This window comes from Falco rusticolus, chromosome Z (assembly GCF_015220075.1).
Source record: "Falco rusticolus isolate bFalRus1 chromosome Z, bFalRus1.pri, whole genome shotgun sequence".
NCBI classification, from domain to species: Eukaryota; Metazoa; Chordata; class Aves; order Falconiformes; family Falconidae; genus Falco; species Falco rusticolus.
In genome coordinates, this window is record NC_051210.1 from 56,265,827 (window position 1) to 56,290,013 (window position 24,187).

The following is a 24,187-nucleotide window of genomic DNA, read 5'->3' on the forward strand; positions in this document are numbered from 1 at the left end:
ACTGAACCTTTTCATCGACTTCCTCCCAGGGAAAAACTATCTGTCCCCAGAAGAAAACATTCTTGGTGACAAATAGTGTGCCCTATTTTATTAAAACTGGAAGTTACTCTGTCCTGTGGGCTTTTCAGTGTGTTACTCTTCTTTCTTTTCCTCTTGCATTGGTTTGTAACTTCTGCATTTAAAATTTCATGTCTCATTGAGCTGACACCTTCTATATAAAAAATGGCAAATATCTAGCTTTAAATTAATGAAATTTATGTGAGGTGAAAAAATACCATAATGACAAACAGTGAGTAGGCTGCTTGCAATTTCACCAGCTTGCTTTGACCTTGCTGACCACAAAAGCTCAGAAATGTCAAAAAGGAAAATTTTCATGTAGTAGACTGGATATTCTGTAACAGGCTGGGAAACCCTGTTTAGTTTTGTCTTTACACAAGATCCAGAGTGACAGGTTATTCTCCAGGCAATACTTTTTTATATTTATTTGGTAACAGTGCTTTTGGCTGATTTTCTTTTTGGTTTTACCAAATGTTTGTAATTCACAGCTTTTAGGTATAATTTCCAGAAAACAGTGAGGAATGTAAAAATTTAATAGCTCTCATTGATTTCTGTGGCCTTCCTGAGTGAAAAACTTTGCTAGTGCTTAAATAACTGGGGGTTTTTTAAGGAGTACAGCCATTGTGTCTCTAATTCCCTTGTACAGAGTATCTTCTGCAGTATGGCAGGAGTCCTAGTCTTACAGACAAATATTAGCTGTCATGATGCATGTGTAAAGATCAATACTGTCAGTCCTGTGTCCCTAAGAAATGCAAAATGAATAAAATAATGTCAGAAATAGTACAGTCAACTGTCTGAATGCTGGTCTTGTGTCTATTTATATTGCATAAACAACCCAAGTGCTATTAACTGTAACATCAGACTGGCCACAGGTGCTGTAGTTTGGTGGAGCATTTTTGTGTCATGGAATTATGGGAAGAGTTATGGGGAGTGTTTATAAATCCTTTTTATTCTGAAGACTGTAATTTAATGAGTGGTGAGACTTCAGATGTGCTAAACCAAGTAACAATATGTTAGTGTTATTGTTGCCAGGTAAACAGGGAGTATATGGAAAAGTATTCAAGTCATCTTGCTAGTCATGTCATTGTGGGAGTTGCTAGGAGTATGTAAAATGCTTGTTCAGTCTTTGGAGAGGAAGACTCACATGCTGTTATGTTCACACTTTAATTTTGTGCAGATATGTCAGACTCCCTTCTTTCTCTCCTAAAGCTGATTGATGTTAATGTTCTGTACTTTGTGCTGCTGGTCCTGGGTTTGACAACCATTCAAAACAAACGGTACCCAGAACTGTGAAACTTCCTTTTATCTTCTTTCTTTTCACTGCCATAAAGTTAAGTGTAATGAGCATTCAGCAAGATACAGCCCCTTGTGCACAGGATCGGATCATAAAAAACTTTCTATATAATTCTAGGTGTCCAAGGTGAAATCTTGATTCTTTTGAAATCAATGGCAAAACTCCCATTAGCATCACTTGAACCATCTCATTGCGAAGTTGGCTTAATAGCAAATATTACAAAAACAAGCTCTAAGGCTCAATCTTCCAAATGTAAGCTTTTCTATGTTTGTCACTTATGCCGTACATTTTGAGGCTTCTAGATAAACTTATGTTGCCGAAACATGTTAAAATTAATATATAATACCATACTAGTACCTGAAAAGAGTTTTAGGGTGTCACCAGTTAAGAGATGGAAAATATCTCTTAAGCCATCTAATCCAACCCTTTATCCGTTTTCCTGTTGTATATTTTCTAGTGTTAATGAGCATTTCACAGGAAATAAGTGGACCTGTTGGAGCAGATCCAGAGGAGGCCCACAAAAATGATCAGAGAGATGGGACAGCTCTCCTATGAGGACAGGCTGAGGGAGCTGGGGTTGTTCAGCCTGGAGAAGACAAGGCTCCAGGAAGACATTATTGCAGCCTTTTAGTACTTAAAGGGGGCTTGTAAGTAAGATGAGGACAAACTTTTTAGTAAGGCCTATGGTGATAGGGCAAGGGGTAATGGTTTTAAACTAAAGGAGGGTAGATTCAGACTAGATATAAGAAGGAAATTTTTTTACGACGAGGACAGTGAAACACAACAGGTTGCTCAGAGTGGTGGTAGATGCCCCATCCCTGGAAACATTCAAGGTCAGGTTGGACTGGGCTTTGAGCAACCTAATCCATTGCAGGGGGGTTGGACTAGGTTTGTAAGGGTCCCATCCAACCAACCCATTCTAAGATTCTGTGATTATCAATGAAACAATGCTTTATGTGGTGTTGAAGATGTTTTGGCATATACCTACGGAAACAAAAGTTTCTACTTATAGTTTAGAATATAGGAGCACTGTGTTGCTAAGGTCAGTGTCTTCTCAAGCTGCTGAAGAAACTGGAAGAATAAAATGCTTCTCTCTTAATTCCCTTCTCCCATTTTTTAATGGTTTACTGCCCATTAAAAGTAACGAGGATCTCAGTTTATGCACTAGGCATTTGACAACAGCAGAACTAAAACGGGCAAATAAGGTTCAGTGACTGCATAGCGGAGGTGGCACTTAAAATCATAGAATCATAGAATCATTTAGGTTGGAAAAGACCTTTGAGATGATCAAGTCCAACCATTAACCCAGGACTGCCAAGTCTACCACTAAACCATGCACCACATCTACACATTTTTTAAATACCTCCAGGGATGGTGATTCCACCACCTCCCTGGGCAGCCTGTTCCAGTGCTTGACTACACTTCAATATTTTCTAATATTCAATCTAAACCTCTCCTGGTATAATTTGAGGTTGTTTCCTCTTGTCCTGTTGCTTTCAAGGACAAGAGGGAGAAAGATTTACCCCTTTCTTTCCAGCAGTGTGGCCAGGGAGGCCAACAGCATCCTGGCAGAAGTGAGATGAAGAGACTTACCTCCACCTGTCTACAACCTGCTGTCAGGTAGTTGTAGAGAGTGATGAGGTCTTCCCTGAGCCTCCTTTTCTCCAGGCTAAACAGCCCCAGTTCCCCCAACTGCTCCCCATAGGACTTGTGCTCCAGACCCTTCCCCAGCCCCGTGGCCCTTCCCTGGACACGCTGCAGCCCCTCTACGTCCCTCCTGCAGTGAGGGGCCCAAACCTGAACACAGGGTTCGAGGTGCAGCCTCACCAGTGCCCAGTGCAGGGGGACAGTCCCTTCCCTTGCCCTGCTGGCCACACTGCTTCTGACACAAGCCAGGGTGCTGCTGGCCTCCTTGGCCACCTGGGCACACTGCTGGCTCCTGCCCAGCCGGCTGCCGACCAGCACCCCCAGGCCCTTTCCCACCAGGCCCTTTCCAGCCGCTCTGCCCCAGCCTGTAGCGCTGTGTGGGGCTGGTGTGACCCAGGTGCAGGACCCGGCACGGAGCCTTGCTTAGCGTAAGGGCACCATTTACAGAAAGGTAATTAGACTGTGTGTTAGTGCAGAATTGGTAGATTATTGAAACACCACAACTATTTAACTGTGCAATTTAGTCCTTTAACATTAATAGCCTTCCTGTATGGAAAGTCTGTTGACTGTGGATCCAAGTATATGGTCTGTGTTCTGTGGAAACCTGTATTCATGTATGCAACACAAAACGGAGGAGGAGGAAAGAAAAAAAAGAGGTGAAGATGGAAGTAAAGAGCAAATTCACAGTTAATTAATAACAAATCCTTTTTGTTCAATACACAGTTAATATGCATTAATTAGAGTAGTTGAAATTAATTAACATCTTAAATTAAGTTTCCCAAGTTGTACTACAGACTTTCATTGAAATTCTTGTACTCTGATATTGATGCATGGTATGTGAGGGGTAGCAACTGATGCCGTCTTTTGTATTCACTACTGACAACTGGGTTTTGGTCCTGGGATCCTGTAGCTGTTTATTAGGCCACTGATCCTTGTTGATCTTGTAACTATTTCTCAGGCCATTGATTTTGTGCTCTGCCACACAGAGCAAGAACAAATCAGCTAAAGAAAGTAAAAACAGCAGTAAGAGGGTCCTTGCTATGAGAAGTGGGAAGGAATACACAAGATCATTTCTAGTCTTTAGAAGGAGAAAAAAAAAGAGTAATAAATCATTTGTCCAAAGTAAGGAATTGCATCCAAATTACCATTCCTTTCACTTTTCATTTTAAAGCAGTGAACTGTGATTTGCAAAGGTACTGCCGCGTTACTTATATGCTGCTCCTTCTTCTCCCATAGGGGCTGCGGATTGTTTTTTCAGATGCTTCCAGGCTGATCTTCAGAATGAGTGCTTCTAGCCATGTGAGAGCTACTCTCCGTATCTATGCAGAGAGTTATGAAAAGGATCCTAGCCAACACAATAAGGAACCACAGGTAATGCAATAATATTGTAATAAGTTGATGAGTAATGCAATTTCGTTGTAATAACAATGGCTACAGGTTTTCATCTTTAATCAGAAGGAACACTCAGCAATTTGACCCCTGTTTACTGTTAGTGGATGATTTTCCTGATCATGTGACTGTAAACATTTTGAGGCAGGACCAACAATTTTAGTATGTTTGTGTAATATCTAACAAAACAGGAATGTCAGGGGCTGAGATACCTGGTGATAAATGCTGGGCAATGACTCTTAGTCTATTAAGTGAAGCTGAGCTAGTTTTAGTTTTTCTCTCATTTTTTTGCAAGTGTTGTAATCTGAATTATAGAACAATATTTTTAAAAAATATAATAATTTTTCAAGCAGGTTATCTGGGGACCACTTAGTTACAACATCCCAGAGATTCCTTACAGTAACAGTTATGCCAGAGTCTAAACAGTGCAGGGATTCCTTGTAAGGGAAAGACGTGCAGCTGTCTGAGAATTATCTGATATCACAACTTTCCTAAGAAGAGTGAAGGTTGAGAGCAGGTTGCAGTATAGTCCAGCAGATGCCTAAACCTTTTTGTTATACAAATCACATTTTGATTTCCAGATTTTTCCCAGTAAAACACCTTAATGCAACAAGAGAACTAAAGATGTTTCATGGAAGAGAGGATAAACATTTGGTTGGTAGTAAATCAAAAACCTGTAGTTTGAAGTCCCATTTAGTTATGTATTCCTGACTGTAATGCAAATGCAAATTTCCCAAAACATAAAAGCTGTCAAATGGATTTGAACCCTAGGCAAATGTTAGACATTGTTTTTTCACTGGATTTTCACCATAAATTTAGTGAGTTTCTTCTTATGCTATTAAACAATTGTCTATCAGTCATGAAAAGTGCTGCAGTTTTTTCCAGAAATGTTGCAGATACTATCTATTTATTTTATCTGCTTCTTAAAGAGCAGTTTGCATCCTCAGTAACTCCTCTGACAGAATACTTACCATTTTAAGCCTCCAACAGAGTAAAGGACCATTTTTCAGCAGTTCTTTTGTTTTTCTGTGCACCTAGGTTTAGCCAGTGAGCAGGGTTATAAATATATTTTGGCCGAGGACATTCGCACTTGCTACTGTATTGGGTTTATGTAGCAAAGTTTTGATAGTGGGGGAGGGCTGCAAGGGTGGCTTCTGTGAAAAGCACCAGAAGCTGTCTCCATGTCAAACAGAACCAGTTCCAGATGGCTGCTAGGTGGACCCACCACTGGCCAAAGCTGGGCCAATCAGCGATGTTGGTAACCCCTCTTGGATAACATATTTAAGAAGGGTAAAAACCGTTGTGCAACAGTAGCAGGGAGGGAAGAGTGAGAACATGTGGGAGCAACAACTACGGAGACACTAAGGTCAGTGAAGAATGGAGGGGGAGTGACAGAGCGGCTTGGTGGGCACCTGGTGGCCAGCCAAGGCCAATGCACCTATGTGAAATTTTGCCACAGCGCAAATTGTTTATCAGCTGCATTAAGCTGACCATTGTAAATATGGTTCTTTGTGCTATGTAGGTAAGGCATAGATGAAATGAAAATAACTCATGGGAAGAAACAGACTAAGACATTCGTTTTAGACATTTGCAGTGGACTTGGAGTAACCTTGTGATATGTGACACAAAAAGTGTTACCTGAACACATTTCCTGCCTAACAAATCCCAACAAAAAATACTAGAAAACAATGGAGCATGTACTTGCAGCATTCGTCTAGCTAAACTTCTGATGTGCCTTTTAAGATGGAATGTTTTTTGCATCAACAGATTGTTCTAGTTGTTACAAGGTATGCAATATGAAAGAAGCGACATGCTGGCAGAGTTTAAGTTTGTGTGTCTCCTAATGTAACCTGCAATCAATGCTCTTCTTTTTTTAACAACTTTTTTTTTTTTCTTTGTAAATGAGTGGAAAACAGCAAATGTTCTCAGTAAATCTTCAACTTGTAAAGACACTAGGTTGAGGGAGCAGAGGTTATCCTTAGAAAATGAGAAATGTGCTGCCCTGCTGTTACATTGAATCTCTGTTCTGCCTGGGTTTGCTTGAGAGACCCAATAAAGTCCACTGCAAGGTCTAGTGACCTCACCAGCAACTCACATTGCGTCCAGGGAGCAGCCAGAAAGGGACTGCTGCTCAAGGTGGTAGGAGCCAGGCACCCAGAGCAGCTATGGCACAGGCGGTGCCATCATTGTCCAGGGGACAGTCCCACAGCTGGCAAGTGGAGCAGGCAGAGCAGAGCAGGGCTCTGGTAACAAGCTCTGTCGACCATCCCAGACAAGGCAATTGATGAGTCAGGTTCAGGGTCCGTCTGGAGCAGGAGATGGGATCAGAGACAGGGCTGGAGAAAAGGCTACTGTGTGAGTCCGGCCAGGAGACAGCAGGGTCAAAGTCAGGACTGGACACAAGCTACAACGTACATCCGAGGGTTATGTCAGGGAGAAGAGCTACCTATAGCACAGGTCTGAGGTCTGCCCAGGCAGCAGAGCCAGAGTCTGGAGACAAGCACTCCTGTGGCACAGCTCAGGCAGGGGCTGACACCCCTGGGCAGGCTGAAACAGCCGTGAGCCCATGGGCAGGGTGCAGGGGAGAGTCCTCGGGGGAGACTGGGCAGGGCAGTAGGGCTTGTCACTGCTCTCAAGGCTTTCAGAGTCTGGTCTTTTATTCTAGATACCAAAAGGGTCTGTTATTCTTAGAGACAGAAATAGGCTGAAAGTTTTTTTCCTGTATGTGTACCAGAGCCTGTCAGATTGTTACACTTTTGGCTGTTTATGAAGGATATTCCCTAGTGAACAGATAATCCCAGGGGTAGAAACGTCATTGCCTTGAAACTCATTGCAGGGACTTTCCTGCATTCATGCGGTGCAGACAGACATTTTAACATCCAGGCTGGCTCAGGAAATACATACACTCTCCTCATCTCTTGCCATGTGCACCAAATCTAGGACAAACAGCAGTTTCATCACAATTAACGCAATAAATTCTTTTTCTGGTTTCTCATTTTATAGTATTGCACAGTTCCCACTGCTCCTCTTTCCTTGCCCTGGCTGGATACCTTGCCAACAATGTGAGGGCATTAGGACCTGCAAGGTCATAGATTGTATCCCGTAAGCAAATGGTGGATTTCAAGGCAGTACATAAATTTGATTTCAGAAGATCCTCATGTTAGTAAAAAATTAACTGAAAATTTCTCAGGAGGTCCTTTGATAATCTTCAATGGAATATGTGGAAGACAGTGAATAGCAAACTCCTTTTCAACATTGCTGGGGAGAGGCAGCATAGTTTTCCTTATACTGTAATTTCTTTGTTGTTTAGTTTGCTTTGAGATTCATACTGATACATGTACATCTGGAAGAGCTCTAAGAGATTTGAAATTTTAAGTACTTTGTTTCCTATTCACTTTCAGTAATGGGGCCATAAACAACATATTCACGTTACTCAAAGAGCACTGATGTAAAGTATGTAAAGTATATACCTTATATGTAGTATTTAAGAAAATTGTTACATTTGGGATAAATGCTTATTTTTCTTTAAGTGTAGGTGATCTTCATAATTGGGTAGATGACTACATGTAGCTTCTGTATCATTGCACTCTGCCTGGAACAGCTGTTCAGGAGAAACTCTCTTGCATACTTCTTATATTATAAACCAAGACATAGAATTAATTGATGATTGGCTGCTTAAGTAAATACTTGGCTGCTTCTCCTTACTAGACCACCTCCTTCCAATACCTTCTTTTCATTTTTTACATAAATAAGTGGAAGAGGAATGCTTTGCATTGCTCTGTGTTTTTTTCCATGTATCACCATTCACTAGGGTAATTCCAGTGAATACCTGAAACAAAAGGTAAAAATACCTTGAGACATCTTTTTGCCCTTTTTTTGCAAGAAATAAATCTCTCTGTCTTGATAGACAACTCATCTATATTGGAAGTTACAGTCTGATTTTGTGGAATCATTGTGGTAAGTAGCTTGATTTTGTCTCATAACAGCATCCTTTTTTTCCCCCTTTCCTTTCAGACAAAGCCTCTTCCAAAATTATTCACACAGCTTTTCAGCAGTTTTCAAGTTTTTCTAGTTTGCTTCTGTTCCCTTTGGCAGTGTAACTGCTGTTGGTGAATCTTGAACAGATACACAGAAATCTAAACCACACCTTCCAATATGCATGCTGAGACTTGCATATTGTCCTGAAACACCAACATGACATTATGGCACTTCTGGAGTGAAATATTGATTGGGAGGTATTGTAAAAGTAATATATGCAAGTACATTTCTTTTAAAAACAACTGTTCACTTGAGGTGGACAGAATTAATTGTTTGCCTTAGAGGTGCTGTACTTCTGTGGATGACCATAGTACCTTTCCCACAAAAGGCTGGACCAGATGATCTTTCAAGGACCCTTCCAGCCTGGGCTGTTCTACGATGAACCTTTGTCCAGAGCAAAATTTGGACAAAGATCTGTAACGATGCTCAGTATCATCCAGGTTCAACTACAGTGAGAGTGCTGGCTACTTTGGTTTGATACCCAACAGAAAGCCTGACATACTTTGAAGGACTATGGGGGCTGCTCAAAGCTGTGCCTCTTAACTTTGGCCAGAGTGAGCCATCAAAGTGAGTGATGCTCAAGTGAAGGTCTCCTCATGCTTTGTTGTGCTTCAGTACTGTGTAACGCTTCATGAGTCTTACAGGAAGAGCTGATTTTCAGGCCTTATGGCCTTTAAGTGTATGTTTTCCTTCAGAATCATTAGAGCTTCCATAAGAGCATTCTTGTAACCAAACAGAAGCAAGGATTATAAGCATCTTTTTTTCCAATGTATATGTTGGCCAAACAGTAGCTGTTAATGAACATAAGGGTCACACAAATCTTGTTTTAGTAGTGTCTTTCATACAGTTAATTGGTAATACTTTCCACCTAGAATAAATTAAGCATAGCAACTGCCTGATCAACATGAGTCCAAGGGAAAGTAGTAAAATATGCCAATAATTAGAAGTCTGAGGTCATAGATAAATGTGAATGGCAGTGACTTCTAGCTGTTGAATGATCCGTTGAAGGAAATTGGCAGAAGCAGCTTCATGGTCAGCTGGGAGATAAAGAATGGCTACTTTTTCCATTACTAGATGAATTCTTCCTATAAGCCAGTATCAACAGGAGTGAAAATCAGGAGCAATAAAGAGAAATGGCTATCATGCTGTGTGCAGAGTATATTACAACCAATTCCATGTAAGCATTTTAAAATTACATGATTTATAGTGGTGATGCAATCTAATTCTAAAACAAAGCCTTGAAAACAATGCCAAATGCTTTTCTGAAACTGGAATATTTTCCTTAGAGTGGAAGACCACTCTGGTGATGCTCCTTGGCACTAGTGATGTCCCTCATCACTCTTTATACCTGAGAAAATCGCTTTCCAGATAACAGGGAAGATTTCCTTAAAAAGACAATCTCTTTGGTTTTAACCAGTCCAGTAGGCATCCAACTCACACTTTCAGGAAGTGCAGTTCATTATTACAAACCACAGACTTCTATCTGTAATCTTGGACCTTTATGCATTGGCATGTATATTTTTCTAAAATTAACAGAGTTAATAGCTGTGCTAATTGTAACACAAATGGAAAATCTAGAGATACATTGAATGGGCATGAAATATTAAAATAAGAATTTATTGATCTTTAGGCTCATTTATAGCCAAATTTTATAGATCAGCTCATTATTTGTTATTTGCAGATCTCAGCACATGGCTAATATCTTCTTGTCCTTTGTCTAGCCACCTGGATACATTATCAAAATTGGATAAGATTCAAACAGGAAGTTTCATATATAAGTACCAAGAAAGAAGTGACCCATTATGCAGAATTGCTTTGAATTGCTTAACTTGTAAATCCAACATGTCCTTCAACAGCATGGTTGTGCTGCTGTTGCAGGATAAGTGCCCTGGGAATAATGTAGTGAGTAATCTGGATTGTTCTGAATATGGGCTAACTAGCTGTGTTTGCAGTATGTTATTATTCATTAAGTGAATTGCAACAGCAATAAATAGGTGTTGTCATAGACCTATGCAGTCTATATCAGGTACTCTTAAAACGGGATGCAGTGAATTATTTTTGCAAAAGACTAATGAGCTAAGTGCTAGTTAGCTACAGAATAATTAGACTAGCAGCAGCCAAGCAAAGATTTTGGGGCAGGAGTTGTTTCTTTGTGTTTTTGTCCAGAAAGGCAAGGCAAATAAAAGAAGAATCATTGGAATAAACTGTGTCTTGATCTTCAAAGACTCAATTTCTGAAACAATTTTTGAATGGCAAATAATGGAAGAAAAACCTGATTCTCAGGTGGACCTTGGTTGGCATATGAAAGGATAATGAGTATGTATGATTGTATATATGTAGTGATTAAATAAAGCGTTAGTTTATAGTGTGACTATATCCAAAAGCAGGGAGCTGAAATCAGTAACCCAGAAATCCTTGTGTCCAATGTGACTTATGAGGTATAAAATTAAAGGTTTCTGTATATGGTCCTGTCAAGACGCTCCTACAACCCTAAGCACAAGTGCAGTTTGCTGTAAAATGATTGCCTCTCTTTACTTTTGAAGCATTGCATCTTCTAGCATGGCTCTGGTTGACTATTAAATCATACAGTATGTCCAGAGAAATCATATGAGGTTTTGCCTTTACTATTAAAAGTAATAATACTTGCTTTGAGGGGACATGGGATATAGAGATTTCCATCTGTTTGTTCACACTTTTAGGTAGCGCAGCATGTTTGTACTGTTCAGGTAATTTAGCTTCTGATTCTGCCCAAAGCCATACAATGACAAATTTTAAATCAGCTGGAACTGGAAAGGAATATAGGAAAACTACTTCATGTGACAGTAATTATAAAATATTTCATGAATCCAGGAAATTATTTCATTAAACCTGATCTTCCCTCAAAGCTCTTTGGATGTACTAGAAAATAACTATTCTGTTGCAAATGTAGATGTTTCCGGGCACCACTCAGTTTACATTTTCCTCCTGTCTTTTTCACCCCTCCTGCCTGCCCTCCTCTATTGCTAGGGGCAGAACAGCTGGCCTCCTGACCTTTATTGTATTTTTATTTGAGTTAGCAGGCAGACCATGCACAAGAGTAGAGAGATTAGTTCCCTTTTTCCTACAGCGAGTGTGCTGCTTCATGGTAATAAAATTATCATTACCAGTGCTGTGTATGTTACAGAGCCAGTCCAGTTTGTTCCACGAAGAGCCAGGCTATCCACATTGTTTAGATCTTCTGGGATGGGTAGCTGTAGCATAAACCTGTCCAAAGACTTCTGGTTTTTTGGAATGCAAGACCCAAGCAGGCACACTGAGCTGAGCTGTGTGTTGAACCCTTATGGCAGAAGCCCTGCAGAAGGTACAACTGTGGTGCCAGACTATGTGATCTTAATGCCGAGATCACCGTCTAGTTGTTTCAGTCCATGCTTTGTATCTCTTCCATCACTTTAGTGTTGCTTTGTAAGTGTATTTTTTTGACTTTGAAAGTACGTTACAGCCAAAGGAAAAGCTCCTTCTCATAGGTAAGGCCATCAAAAAATGTTTTGGGGATCTGCCCCTCTCTTCTGCCTTTCTTCTTTCCCTTAGTTCATGTGATAGTGATTCTGTTGCCCAGGTTACAGAGGGCTATCAGCAGCTTTGAGCAGTCACACGAAGCAAGGGGAAATGACAGGGGAGCAGGAAGAGGTAAGAAAGGAAGGAGTTATTTCTTGATTCCTCTGTGTCCTTGTTCCAGGGCATAGAGCTGTCTCAGTTACCCTGACCTCTCTAAACAAACTTCTGTGTAATGTTTAAATGATAAAAAGAGAAGGAATGGAAAGGAATTTAAGTTTTAGGAGAGAAAAAGATTTCTAGCCCAGGCCTGAAACATCAAGGTTTATCGTAATTTATAAAATAATACCAACAACACCTAGCAATTACAGCTTTTGGTGACTTTGAAGCATTCTGCAAGCATGCTTTTTTCAAGGCTGCCTTTACGAATGGGAAAACTACTTTAATTGTTGCTGACAGGCAAGCAGCTGATGAAGTAGAATGGACAGCAGTTTTTAGAGAGAGATGGAAAACACTTGGCACATCTTCTGTCTTTACAAAGCTCCAGAAGTTAAACTATAGCCTTTCTTTGAGAACTTCATGCTGTACTAACCCACTTGTTTATCTCTCTTTAATTCTGAGGCATTAACAATTGTTCTATGGAAATTAATTCTTCTGGAACAGGTAGTATTATGCCAGCTCTGCTTAGAAATCTGTTGCAAGGTCTGAACATTTGTTCTGAAATAATTACTGTCCAAAGTGCCATTTTGATTATTAGTAATTCAGGTGACTAAATGCCTGCGTAACAGTCACACAAGGTTTAGCCGATTGATGCTGGATCTTTATCGCCAGTAGGACATTCTCTTAAGACTGATCAATTTGAATGGCCTTCCATTAGCTGTCCTGGTGATCCCAGAATACAGAGAGCAAATGGTTTAGCCTTTAATGTTTTACAAATAGTGACATATATACAAATAATTGACCATGTTCCTAGTCTTCCACCCTGTACATTCACTTGGGTATAAGTAAAGCTGAGAGACCTCAAAATAACACTGGGTGGGCATGATGCTGAATGCAAAATGCAGATCAGTACAGTAAGAGAAGACAGAGCAAAACTCGAGAAGTGCAGAAGAGAGCTGTAGTTAGCTGGTGTTCAGTAAAATGTTTGGATCCTATTTGAGGGCATTACCATTCTGTTAGCCTTCTTTTGTTCTATTTTTCCCAGATAAATTCTGCAGAATTCTTATTACTTATGAGACTGATGGAGCAACTTGGTTTTGAGGCTTACATTGAACTGGGAAAGGTGAATTTGAGACCTATGGAAAATGTCTGTGCCTAGACTGTGTAAAACTCACCTACATTTAGTTTTCCTAAAAAGACTGAAATTCAGTGCAGGCTGGAGGAGAGACTGAAGAGAAAAGATTCACGAACTTTCCAGGCAAAGACTGGACAGATCATTTTGCATCAGAACTGCATTGATTTTTTATGGAAGTTGGCAAGTCTTACTGCAAGTGCTACACATAGTAGGTTTTCACAAAGTGTTTCTTGACATATAGATGGCATTTGTCCACCTGATTTGAGAAAATTATTTAGAAAAGTATTTTCTAAAGCCAAACTCCAGACACATGCTGAGCCTTTAACCTGCAAGCAGGTACATTTCAGCCCTGCTTGAGCCTTTGGTAAAATCGATGCATCACAGGGCAAATCTTGTCTGAGAACTTGACTAGAGGAAAGACAGTTATACAGAATTTTCTTGCAAGATACAGAGAGAAAAAAAAAAAGCTATATGAGCCAAGCAGGAATGATACACCTCTGACAGCTTTGGTACAGATTATTCCCAAGCAAAGGGCTTTTGCTCTTTGTTTGCTTTATGTTAGATATCTGCTTCTTTGATGTATTTGCTAGTATGAATAATCATTCCTACCAGTTATTTCTTTAGAGATATCACTTCTATCTGTTGTTAACTAAAGCAAAACTCTGATTTAAGTAAGTTCTTTTAATTTTCAGTTCTTAAATTTTGTCTAAAGGATAACATACCATATCTCCCAAACTGTTTCCAAGAGCTAAATATGCTAACGTACAGTGTGATTGTAATTGCCATTTCGAGTCAACATACCAATAGTAATTTCTTAAGTAGAAAGAAACATTTGAAAAATATTTTAAAATCAAGATCTCTTTAAGATATAGAAGTCTTTGTAGAATCATATTAACTGTAGATGATTGCTGGCTGGGATTTCTCTTTTGCAACTGAAATGTAAACTATTTATTACAGAGATAAAGGAGCTTTTAAAAGGCATATACAGCTCCAGTTCCTTGCTGTTCTGCCCGGCTCTTGCCATTCTGAAGAGAATGCACTTTTGGCTTTTTTACATCTGTAGGATAAAGAAACTGTCATTAAATTGAAATGTGAGAGGACAGAACTAAACCAGGACTTTCTCAGTTGAGAAGCATGATTGTAGCAAGCAGGATATTTAGTAGTAATTGGAGTGACCTGGCAAAACAGCAGCAGCTAAATTGTTTATGTAAATGGGTGTCATATAAACTCATTTGATTTTGTGCGTTGTTCAAAGCATTGTGTCAAGTTTGTTTGGTTTGAGTTTTTTTCTTCAGAGTGCATTTGGTGCTTAAGAAAGCAGGGTCAAGTAAAGCTGGTTAGCAGAGTTGCTCTTTAAATTTTCTTGTGCTTTTTAAATTAAATAAGGAAGAGGTTTCTTAAGGGAGTGCCCAGAGGGACTTCATGTGCTTTGGTCTTACTTCAGTTCTCCTTAATCCATGTTGCTGGAGGGAGGGAATGATATATGAAAGATCTTACAAATTGGCACATTTTAATTTTTTTTTTTTGCAGAATTTGCCCACAATTACGAATTTGTACTTTGCATATTAATCTTTTATCTAAGCATGTTTGACTTTAGTGGGCTTTTATTCTGCTTCAGTGATTATTCAGTAGGTAGATATCTACAAAAATGGAACTTTTTGAACAATAACATGTCAGACTGCTCACACCCATACATAACTAAGTTTGATCGTAAACTCACTTGACACCAGTGGCAGTCATGGTGTTATTCCATGGCTGCTTGCACAGTAAGGTTGTCTCCTCACCCTTGATTTAAACGTCTGACCATTTGTATAAATAAAGCAAACGCCTCATACTGTCAGAAACTGTTAGGTGGCTGAAACGGATTCAAAGTATTTATTATATTAAGAATATACAAAAGATAACTGTAAATTTAAGTTCTTCAGAATTACTGTTGTGTTTGATTTGATTTTTAAACCTGACAGGTTTAAAGCCAGAATGTAGTCTATTTGAAAGGGGCAGCAGCGGGAAATCTTTGAGCATCAAAAAATTACCTTACTAGTCTGGTATTCAAATATATGATTCTCTGAAAAGAAGGTTTTTGCACAAAACTCTGGTCTGCTGGTTTATCTTTACGTATCATTTAATCAACTGAGAAAAGATTCAGTTGCCATGTGAAAAATTGTGTTTTACTTGGGTTTCATGAGGTACTGTTATTGTTGTTACCTGCATTCACCCATCTGGGCAGTCCCATACATGCAGACATTTAATAAGGTCTGTAGCCTGGAACTTGAGAGTTCAGGCTGCTTCTGTTGGAATTTATGCTATTTAATACAATTGCAGGTGGTATTAAAAACACACTTCTGTGATTTCTGTTAAGGTAATTGTTGGATTACGTTCTGACCCTAAACTTCACAGATTAAGTACATATAGGAAGAAAAATCTCATCTACATAGCTTCCACTCATCAGAATATAAATAATTCTACTTCTGTGATTTCTAGGTTGTTTTGGACAGCAAATTTTGCCAAAGCTCTGCAATTCCTGTTACATAGAGAGACATGATCAGTATAGTATTTTTACTGGTTTCTCTTTTCTGTGTAGCCTAGGTACACTTATTGTAGTGCTTCACAAAACATATGGTTAGCGTGGTACTTCATTTTGTCAAGTATGACGATATAGATACTGTAGTTGTGTCAGTGTTTATTATTAAATTATTTACTATTATTATATAATGCTACAGTTAAAAGGGGGATTTATAAATGGGTTTGTTGATATTTATATTTTATGTAATTCAATGTATTTCTTCCTCTTTAGGCTGTGCTGAGTCCTCTTATAGCAATTGCACTGAAAATATCTCAGATTCACGAGAGGACAGGGCGAAAGGGACCCACTGTCATCACCTGAAGCCACGGAAGATTGTTAAACCAGGGCCAAAAGAGGAACAGCAAGGAAGAGACAGGACCTTGCTGAAATTTGTTAGCCATTTGTGCCTTGTATGATTTTAAAAGTTTTCTTGGGAATAGAGGTAGGGTAGGAAGAAAAATTCAGTATAATATTGAGCATATTCATTTGCATTGATCTCCAAATACAGTAGTGTATTGACTTCTTTGTTTTACCTGCAATATCTTAATTTCAGATAACAATATAACCAAAGAAAGAGGCCTTAAACTTCAAGTGTTGTCAGCAATGTGACAGAAATGGAAAACTGCTTGTTTTTGAATGCTGTGATAAAAGTTGGGAAAATTTCGGTTAGGGAGAGGTGGGGAGGAGTTGCAAAGCAAAGACATGCTTGGTGGATATTGTTTGGGATCCTGTCATCTTCTTGTTGGTTTACAAGGAGGTATACAGAGCATGTCTGAGGCATAAGGGCTGTATGCTTACACTAAGCTTTGCAAAGAGTGTATTGCCTCTTCTGACACCGCTCCTCCTCTCCTGTCTCCTGTTGCTCATACATGCATGCTGGCAGCAGTGCTGTATACATACTTGCACATGCTTCCAAAGAAGGGGTTATCCCATATTTTTTTTACCCCTGCTTTTAAAGCATATCAATGTGACTTGTGCCTTTAGATTTTTCTGATTTTTTGATTCTTTTTTTTCCTCCAAAGGGAGGTATGTGTGCTGTAGAAGCTGATTGTGTCCTTCCAGTGATATGTCGGGTGTGTAACCTGGCTATCTTTTGCAATATTCCTCATGTCAGGAGATGATATTGGTGCTTACTGTGTTTGAAAGGTAATCACTGCAAGTTCAGCAATTTTTCGTGGAGGAGTTATTAGGGAAGTTTTTTTAGTCTTTGGAGTACTTCTGCTCTGCTTACTTATGGTAAGTGAAGCATGTAGTGAAGAGGAAATGAAGACAAATGCTAATGAATTAAATAGAAATACTTGTCTGATTCACCAGCTGGACACAGTTTCTGTTAGATTCTTTGTATCAGTGGATCATGGAATAAAAATCTGGGGGAAGATACGTCCTGGCATAGATCTGAGAAGGATATTGGGGATATGGGCAGCGTTTTTCTGCTTATGAAATGATACTGCAGTTCTAGCTACAATACTGTTCTCTGAAGAACACAAACACTTTATGCATGTGACTTGTTTGAAAGTTTTGCTTCCTTGGGAACAGTGTGGTCACTTGTATTGTTCATCAGGGTGGCTTTGTGCAACTTGCCTCTTTGCAGTGTGTTTCAATTCATTGTGGTTGTCAAATTTTAGTGCAATTTATATAATATTGCAGCAGAGGAAATTGTTTTGATTTCTTTCAACACTTCTGTCAAAGAATTGCTATGGCACTTAGTACACAATAAAGAGTAATGCTGTATTTCTGTCTTAATACGTAATTGTGGACAAGACACACTGCACTTCCAAGCATCCTAATAAAACTGCCTTTAATACAATTACATTATCTAGTTAATTGTCTCTAAACAAATAAGGTATTAATGTTCTCACATAGTGTTCTACCTTACCATTAAGTATTCTGATAAACCAAAAAAAAAAAAAGATTTTAAGACTTTATTCTTTTTATAAGGATTTTTTTGAAGATAAACACAGTATCCTCACATCTACTTTTAAATGTAATGATATTAATTTTTACAGAGACCTTGTTTATCTATTCTTTCATTTTTCTTATATATCAAACTCCTCTAGGTGCAGGATAGTAAGCTCCTAACTAGTGGATCACACATAGTCAAGCACAGACACTCTCAGGATTATGACACTTGGTTCAAATTGCTGGGCTGCATGCAAAACTTTCTGAAAGGCAGTCCACACACCTCTAAAATCTCTTACACATTCTCTGACAATGAAAGGATTTTTGATCACATGGTGAACTAGCTAGTTATTCTATCAAGTATCCCTTTAGCCAAGCTTCTGGGACTGGGACTCGCACTTTTGACAAGTAAGATGTGCTGAAGCTACATGTCTTTCAAGATGTAGTGGGAAGACTCATGCGTAACACATTGGGACTGTGAAGAAGCATACTTGTGCTTTTATCAGAAAGTCACTAGAGCACTAGCTGCAGTAGATGGCAGTCTGCTTTCATGAAGACAGTCTTCATGAAGAAAGGATACGTTTTAAAATCTCAGTACTGACTTTGTCCTGGGCTTCAGCAACAATAGTCATGTCTCTGTACTGAAATGGAGAAAAGGGCTGTTTGTATGGTTTTTAATAGCTATCAAACAGCACATTTCCATAACTAGCCTAACCCAAATTCCACGTGCCATCTCTTTCTTATGGCAACTGGTGATACTAATAAAATATAACAACTGGTATTTTCCACCAGTTAATTGCTTTTCTCTGCAAGGAGTTGAAGAAAACTTTCTAAGGCTGAAGTACAGTGTGTATCTATATATATGATGTGCTGGAGAAAAACTGCAGCCATAATCTCATAAAGTGGGCTGCATTTCCTGAAGTCTTGTACTTACTAACATGAGAGATGAATGCTTGGAAAAGAGCAACATACATGAACTTACACAAAGATGTAAGGCTCCTAAAAATGGACCATGCATCTAGCAGAGGGAAAACTACTGTTAAAATTGTTTGTCTTATTACAGTGTCTAGGCACTATGACAGAGACCCAGACCATTCTGTGGCTATTGCTGGATTAGGAGTTTCATCAAGTCTGGAAACTGCAAGATTCCTGTGTTATTCAGCTGTGATTGCGCTGACATTTACTTGGACAGTAATTTTGTTTCCTAAGACCTCAGATTTTTCTGTACCCAGCATATATGAGATATAGTGCCAGCACGCTGGAGGAAAAGGAGCAAGAGGGATTTGGGGAGACCAGTGAGAGAGAGAACAATTTCAGGGTACGTCAGTAGAGGGCTGGCCAAGACAGGGCTTGAGTGGGTCCCAGGAACAGAGAAAGAGGTCGCAGGTGGCAGAGAGGATTAGGAGAGGACAAGTTGCTGGGTTCAGCTGGAAAGAGAGAGGTGTGGTAAAAGAATATTAATAGCGTAACAACGGATTTGAGAGAGGGGAAGAGAGAAAAAGGAAGTAAAGATGGGAAGGGAGCATAGTCTAACAATGATTTAATAATGTCCAACATGAAAGAAAACTGTCTATAATCTTACCTGTTTAATGACAGTGTATTGTAGTAACTGGTCTTATGATCTAAGATAAATAGTAGTCTACACTAGGGGGAAATAAAGGCAAATTTGGAGCAGTATTGATTGGTGACTGACATAACTTTAACAGTTTACAAAACCACAGTAGTTCAGGCTGAATTACTGAAAATGGTAGTAGGATATAGTGCCAATGTGACTAGAAGCAACAAATTGTTTGGTGTAGTCTCACTGGGGAGCATGGTTGTGGCTTTTTACCATACAGGCTTCTAGCATCTGCTCTTCAGCATCATGTCGTTTGAGCTATGCCATAAAATACCAGCAAATTCACCTGCCAGCACAGCTAAATTACATTTTCCGTTGGGACAAGTGCCCTTCTGTAAAAGTTAGTGGCAGGATGAGAAGCACATTGTGTTCAAAGAGACCATTTGGAAGGCAGCAGTACTCACCTGAACCACGGGATCACAGAATCCTTGAGATTACAAGGGACCATCTAGTCAAACAGGACTAGAATCATCTAGTCAATCTACCAGCTCAGAGCAGGGTCAGGTAGAAGGAGATTGCCCAGGACCATGTTCAGTCAAGTTTTGATTATCTCCAAGACTGGAGACTTTACAATCTGTCTGGGCAAACTGTTCAATAGTTTGACTACTCCCACAGCAAAAAAAAACCCCACCCAACTTTCTTGAGTGTTCAAGTGGAATTTCATGTGTTTCAGTTTGTGCCCATCACCTCTTGTCCTTTCACTGGGTACCACTGAGAGAAGCCTGGCTCCACCCTCTTCTTCATCCTCTTCCACCTCTCTCTCCCATCAGGTACTTGCAGAAATCAGTAAGATCCTTCCTGAGCCTTCTCTTCTCCAGGCTAAACACTCCCAGTTCTCTCAGCCTCTTATTGTATGACAAATGCTCCAGTCCCTTGATCTTTGTGGCCCTTTGCTGAAGGTAGTCCAGTATGTCCACATCCCTTTTGTACTGGGGAGCCCAGACCTGGACCCAGCAGTCCAGATGCATCTCAGCAGCACTGAGCAGAGGAGAAAGTTCACCTCCCTCCACCTGCTGGTGATGCTTTTCCTAATGCAACCCAGGGTGGCCAATGGCATGAAGGTGAGTTGCTGGCAACTTGTTTTCCAGTATGTGACCCCCAGGTCTTTCTCTGTGGAGCTGCTTTCCAGCCCACTGGCTCCCCAGGGGCAGAACTTTGCATTTCCTTTTGCTGAGCTCTGTAAGGTTCTTGTTGGCCCATCTCTCCAGCCCATCCAGGTCTCTCTGAAATGGCAGTAAAACCTTCTGTTGTGTCAGCTGCTTGTTCCAGTGTTCTGTCATCTATCATCTGTTGTCCAGATAATTAAAAAGGATGGTAAACAATATTGGATCCAATATTGACCCTGGGTGACACTGCTGGGTCTCCGGCTGGACTTTGTGACAGTGATCACAACTCCCTGGGCCTGGCTGTTCATCCACTTTTCAATCCACCTTACTGTCCACTTAGTTAAACCATATTTTGTCAGTTTGTCTATGATGATGTTTTGGAGGTGGTGTCAAAAGCCTTACTAATGTCGAGGCAAGCAACATCCGCTTCTCTCCCCTCATCCGCCAAGGCAGTCATCTCATTGTAGAAGGTCATCAGGTTGGTTAAGCATCATTTGCCCTGCATAAATCCATGCTGACTACTCCCAGTCACCTTATTGAGCATGGGTTTCACAAAGGTTTCCAGGACTGGTTGCCCCATCACCTCCCCAGGGACTGAGGTGAGGCTGACCAGCCTGTAACTCCCCAGATCCTCCTCTTAAAAGACAGGAGTGATAATTGCTCTCTTCCAGTCCTCAGGAACCTCTCCCAGACACCACAATCTTTTAAAGGTAATGGAGGGTGTCCTTGCAATGGCACGACCCAGCTTCCTCAGCACCATGCAGGTACCCCGAGTCATCCCATGCCCTTTAAGTGCTCCCTAACCTGATCCTGCTCCACCCAGGGTAAGTTTTCCTTGCACCAGACTTTTCCTGTGGTCTTGAGGGCCTGGGACCCTTTTTTTTTTAGTTCCTGTAGTCTCAGGTAAGCTGCAGTGGAAGGAAATGCTTATAGAGACAGCTCAGAGGAGTCAGAGAAGGTTTTTCCTCCTGCAGTTGCTAGTTCCCTCCAAGGAGCTGTGAGCACAGCCAGGGTCATCTGTTTAGCAGCCAGGAAGTGTATTCAGTGTCTTGTATTGTGTGCTTATCCTGAATCATGGAGGCCACGTATCATATAAGCAAGTACAAGGCATTTGTTTTAAATACAAAATTTATTAATGAATTCAATAGTAAAATACCAGCTATTAGTACCCCAAAATAAAACAAGTAACTTGAAAGGCATATGATACAAAAATAAGCATTTACAACAAATAATTTACAAATTCCAAACTAAAGCTGAGTTAATAGGTTTCCCAAGTTAGCTAATGTTACGTTACAAAGCCACAAATGAGGGCTCTCAGCCGAAACTCCTTATGAGGCCAAGACATTTAAGATTGATAACAGCATGATGCTTCATTTACCTTGCAGCGTAAGAAACTCCTGTTGCCAGTGATGTTGAGTTTTGCAAGATACAGCCTGGTCCTTTCTGTCTCTATGGAGATTCCTTCTGCTTTGAAATACTGAGCACCTTATATATGTATAAATGTATATATGTATATATGTATATATGTATATACATACATACGTACGTACATACATACATACATACATATCTATATCTCCCCTTCAAACAAATGGTCAATGCTTTTCCTGGGCAATTTCAGCCTAAGTGGTGTACTATTAGGGATCACTGACATACATCTTCTTCCAGCTTTCCCCACTTTACAGATGCAGGGGCTTACCCACTGCCTGTCTCAGATGTTCTGACAGATATTGCTCTTTCTGGGGTTCCTTGGCAGTCTGTATCCTGTTGGTAACTGTTTTCTTGTGTGGATGGCTGAGAATTAGACTCCTCTCTGGGGTCTGCGTCTTGGTCACCTGTTTGCTGCTGCAGTAGCTGCTGCGCAGATGATTCGTATGGTGGTGCCTGTTCCTGGTCAGTTTCACTGATGAACTCAGCACTGCTTTCACTATACGGAGGTGGAGGGATGTTGATGACTTCTTGCTGTTTTAGTGTGGAGGCAACTGGCAGTGAGGAGGTCTGTTTTTCAGGATCTGTGCTGTCTTCATAGGAGGGGGGATAGAAGTCAGACCTGAAAAAAGCAAACCAAAAAGAAACACATCCTGGTGAAATGTGATTTATCTCAAGAGAGCTTGGTTAGGTGCTTTGTCTGTTACGTTTCCAAAGTCTAGATCAGGCCTAAACTGCAAATGGAAACTTAACTAGGTTTAGATCAATGGAATATATTAGTATGAAACAGCTGGCATATCTGGGATGATTACCTGTGTCTTTCTACAAAATGTTTTATTAAAACACTGCATTCTAAAAAGGTGAGTTTTCCCCATGAGAGGTTCCACCCATGGCATACAAACACTTGTGCTTGTGAGTATTTCAACAAGAGCCCAAGAGAAGTTTGATTTGGAAGAAGAAAGACATCACTGTTCAAAGTAGGTTAAATTAGTGAGTTGTTTGTTATTACAATAATCATTGTTTTCCACAGTTTTGAAATACATTTTGCATGTTTCTGCTCATCTAACCAAAATTTGCTAAGTGTTATTGTTACAGTATCTTTAGAGCACCCAGTATCAGTGTTTCTGGTGTGGTTTCCACAACAGTCTGGGAAAAGTAATTCATATCCAGTGACCCTGTTAAAGACTTTTGTCAGGCCTAGTGCCAATCAGTTTAAGAAACTCTTTCTCTCAAAGTGTCAGAGTTTGCTCAGACATAGAAGGTACGATTACACAAGAAAACTTTAGCAGGAACCATATAGCTAGCTGAAGCTCCTTACATACCTCATTGTTAATAATATGGGCATCTATCCCACAGCAGCACATCTGGAATTGTCTTTTGGGATGGAACTAATGATGCTCCTGCAGGAGCTCCTTGAAGTCGGTGTTGCTGTACCTGCTGCCTCCATGCATGACTTTGGACCGCTCTGTGCAACATGCTACATTTCCTGTACTATACCTTGCCTTATGTACTGTTTGCACAAATTGCTGTTCGGACATTGCTGCTTGCTTTAGAAAATCAAATTTCAGATTACAGTTCTCTCCATAGAAATATAATAGAACGGCTACGTATTTTTTTATTTTCTAAAGACCTTGTATTACTTTCTTCTCACAGCATATTTACAAAACAGCATCCCTCCCTCCCAGTTCGTCAGCAGCAGTCTGCAACACATACCTGTCTATAGTGCTGACATGTAGCTCTCCATGGCTGGGGTTTCGAATAAAGATACTGCTGAGGCATCTGAATTTCAAGGCTTCATGGAAAGTGCTCCAGAAAATGCCAGTCAAAATGAGAAAGAAACCCAAAGTTAACAGGCAATAGAACACCAGCTCGCTATTTCCACATCTGCATGTATAGGAACTCGTGGAAATGCAAAGGACTCCCAGACAAATATTGGAGAAACCAAGTAAGAGCATAAAAAGCCGAATGAAGGTAAAACCAATTTTCGGCATCTTTCCAAGCAGACACAGCACTTGGTTCCTGTCTGCTGTTTGTTTGCTGGCTCTCTCAGCTCTGCTGCTCATCTTCATGCATTGGTACTTTATACACTTGAGGATCAATTGGCCTTTGGACAATTAAGAGAAGCAGGCAGTTTTAAGATACTCATTAACTCTTTGAGATACTCATAATCTCTTTTGAGATTAATTTGTAATCTTAAACTTACTTTAAGGAAGGAAGCAGAGACTTCCTGCGTCATTCCTTTGCCACCGTAATCTCTGGAGTACATACTGAACTGCTGCATTTGCTGCATGTTACAATTTGCAATGGTTTACACAGTACTAGT

General features: G+C 40.1%; 2 protein-coding genes across 2 annotated transcripts in view; one reads left to right on the forward strand and one right to left on the reverse strand.

The window, feature by feature from the left end:
• PGM5 (phosphoglucomutase 5) overlaps window positions 1-17,623 on the forward strand; it is a 78,238-nt gene extending 60,615 nt beyond the window's left edge. The window contains exons 10-11 of the mRNA XM_037374378.1: window positions 4,235-4,369; window positions 16,045-17,623. Coding sequence (XP_037230275.1) covers window positions 4,235-4,369; window positions 16,045-16,134 — 225 coding nt within the window. The 3' untranslated portion in view covers window positions 16,135-17,623. The remainder of the gene's footprint in view (window positions 1-4,234; window positions 4,370-16,044) is intronic.
• A 4,404-nt stretch (window positions 17,624-22,027) lies between these two features.
• Window positions 22,028-23,892, reverse strand: TMEM252 (transmembrane protein 252). The gene is made up of 2 exons (XM_037374351.1): window positions 23,578-23,892; window positions 22,028-22,486 (listed from the first exon to the last, which is right to left on the reverse strand). Exons 1-2 carry the CDS (start codon window positions 23,853-23,855, stop codon window positions 22,132-22,134), a joined length of 633 nt encoding a protein of 210 aa, XP_037230248.1. The 5' UTR covers window positions 23,856-23,892; the 3' UTR covers window positions 22,028-22,131.
• Window positions 23,893-24,187: the final 295 nt, after the last annotated feature.

What these genes read in the sequence shown, in the direction of transcription:
- TMEM252 (XM_037374351.1), bottom strand. Translation starts at nt 23,855, where the DNA reads ATGCCGAAAATTGGTTTTACCTTCATTCGGCTTTTTATGCTCTTACTT. An exon ending in CATGTCAGCACTATAGACAG is followed by an intron (nt 22,487 to 23,577) that starts GTATGTGTTGCA and finishes TGCTTTTTTCAG; the next exon opens with GTCTGACTTCTATCCCCCCT.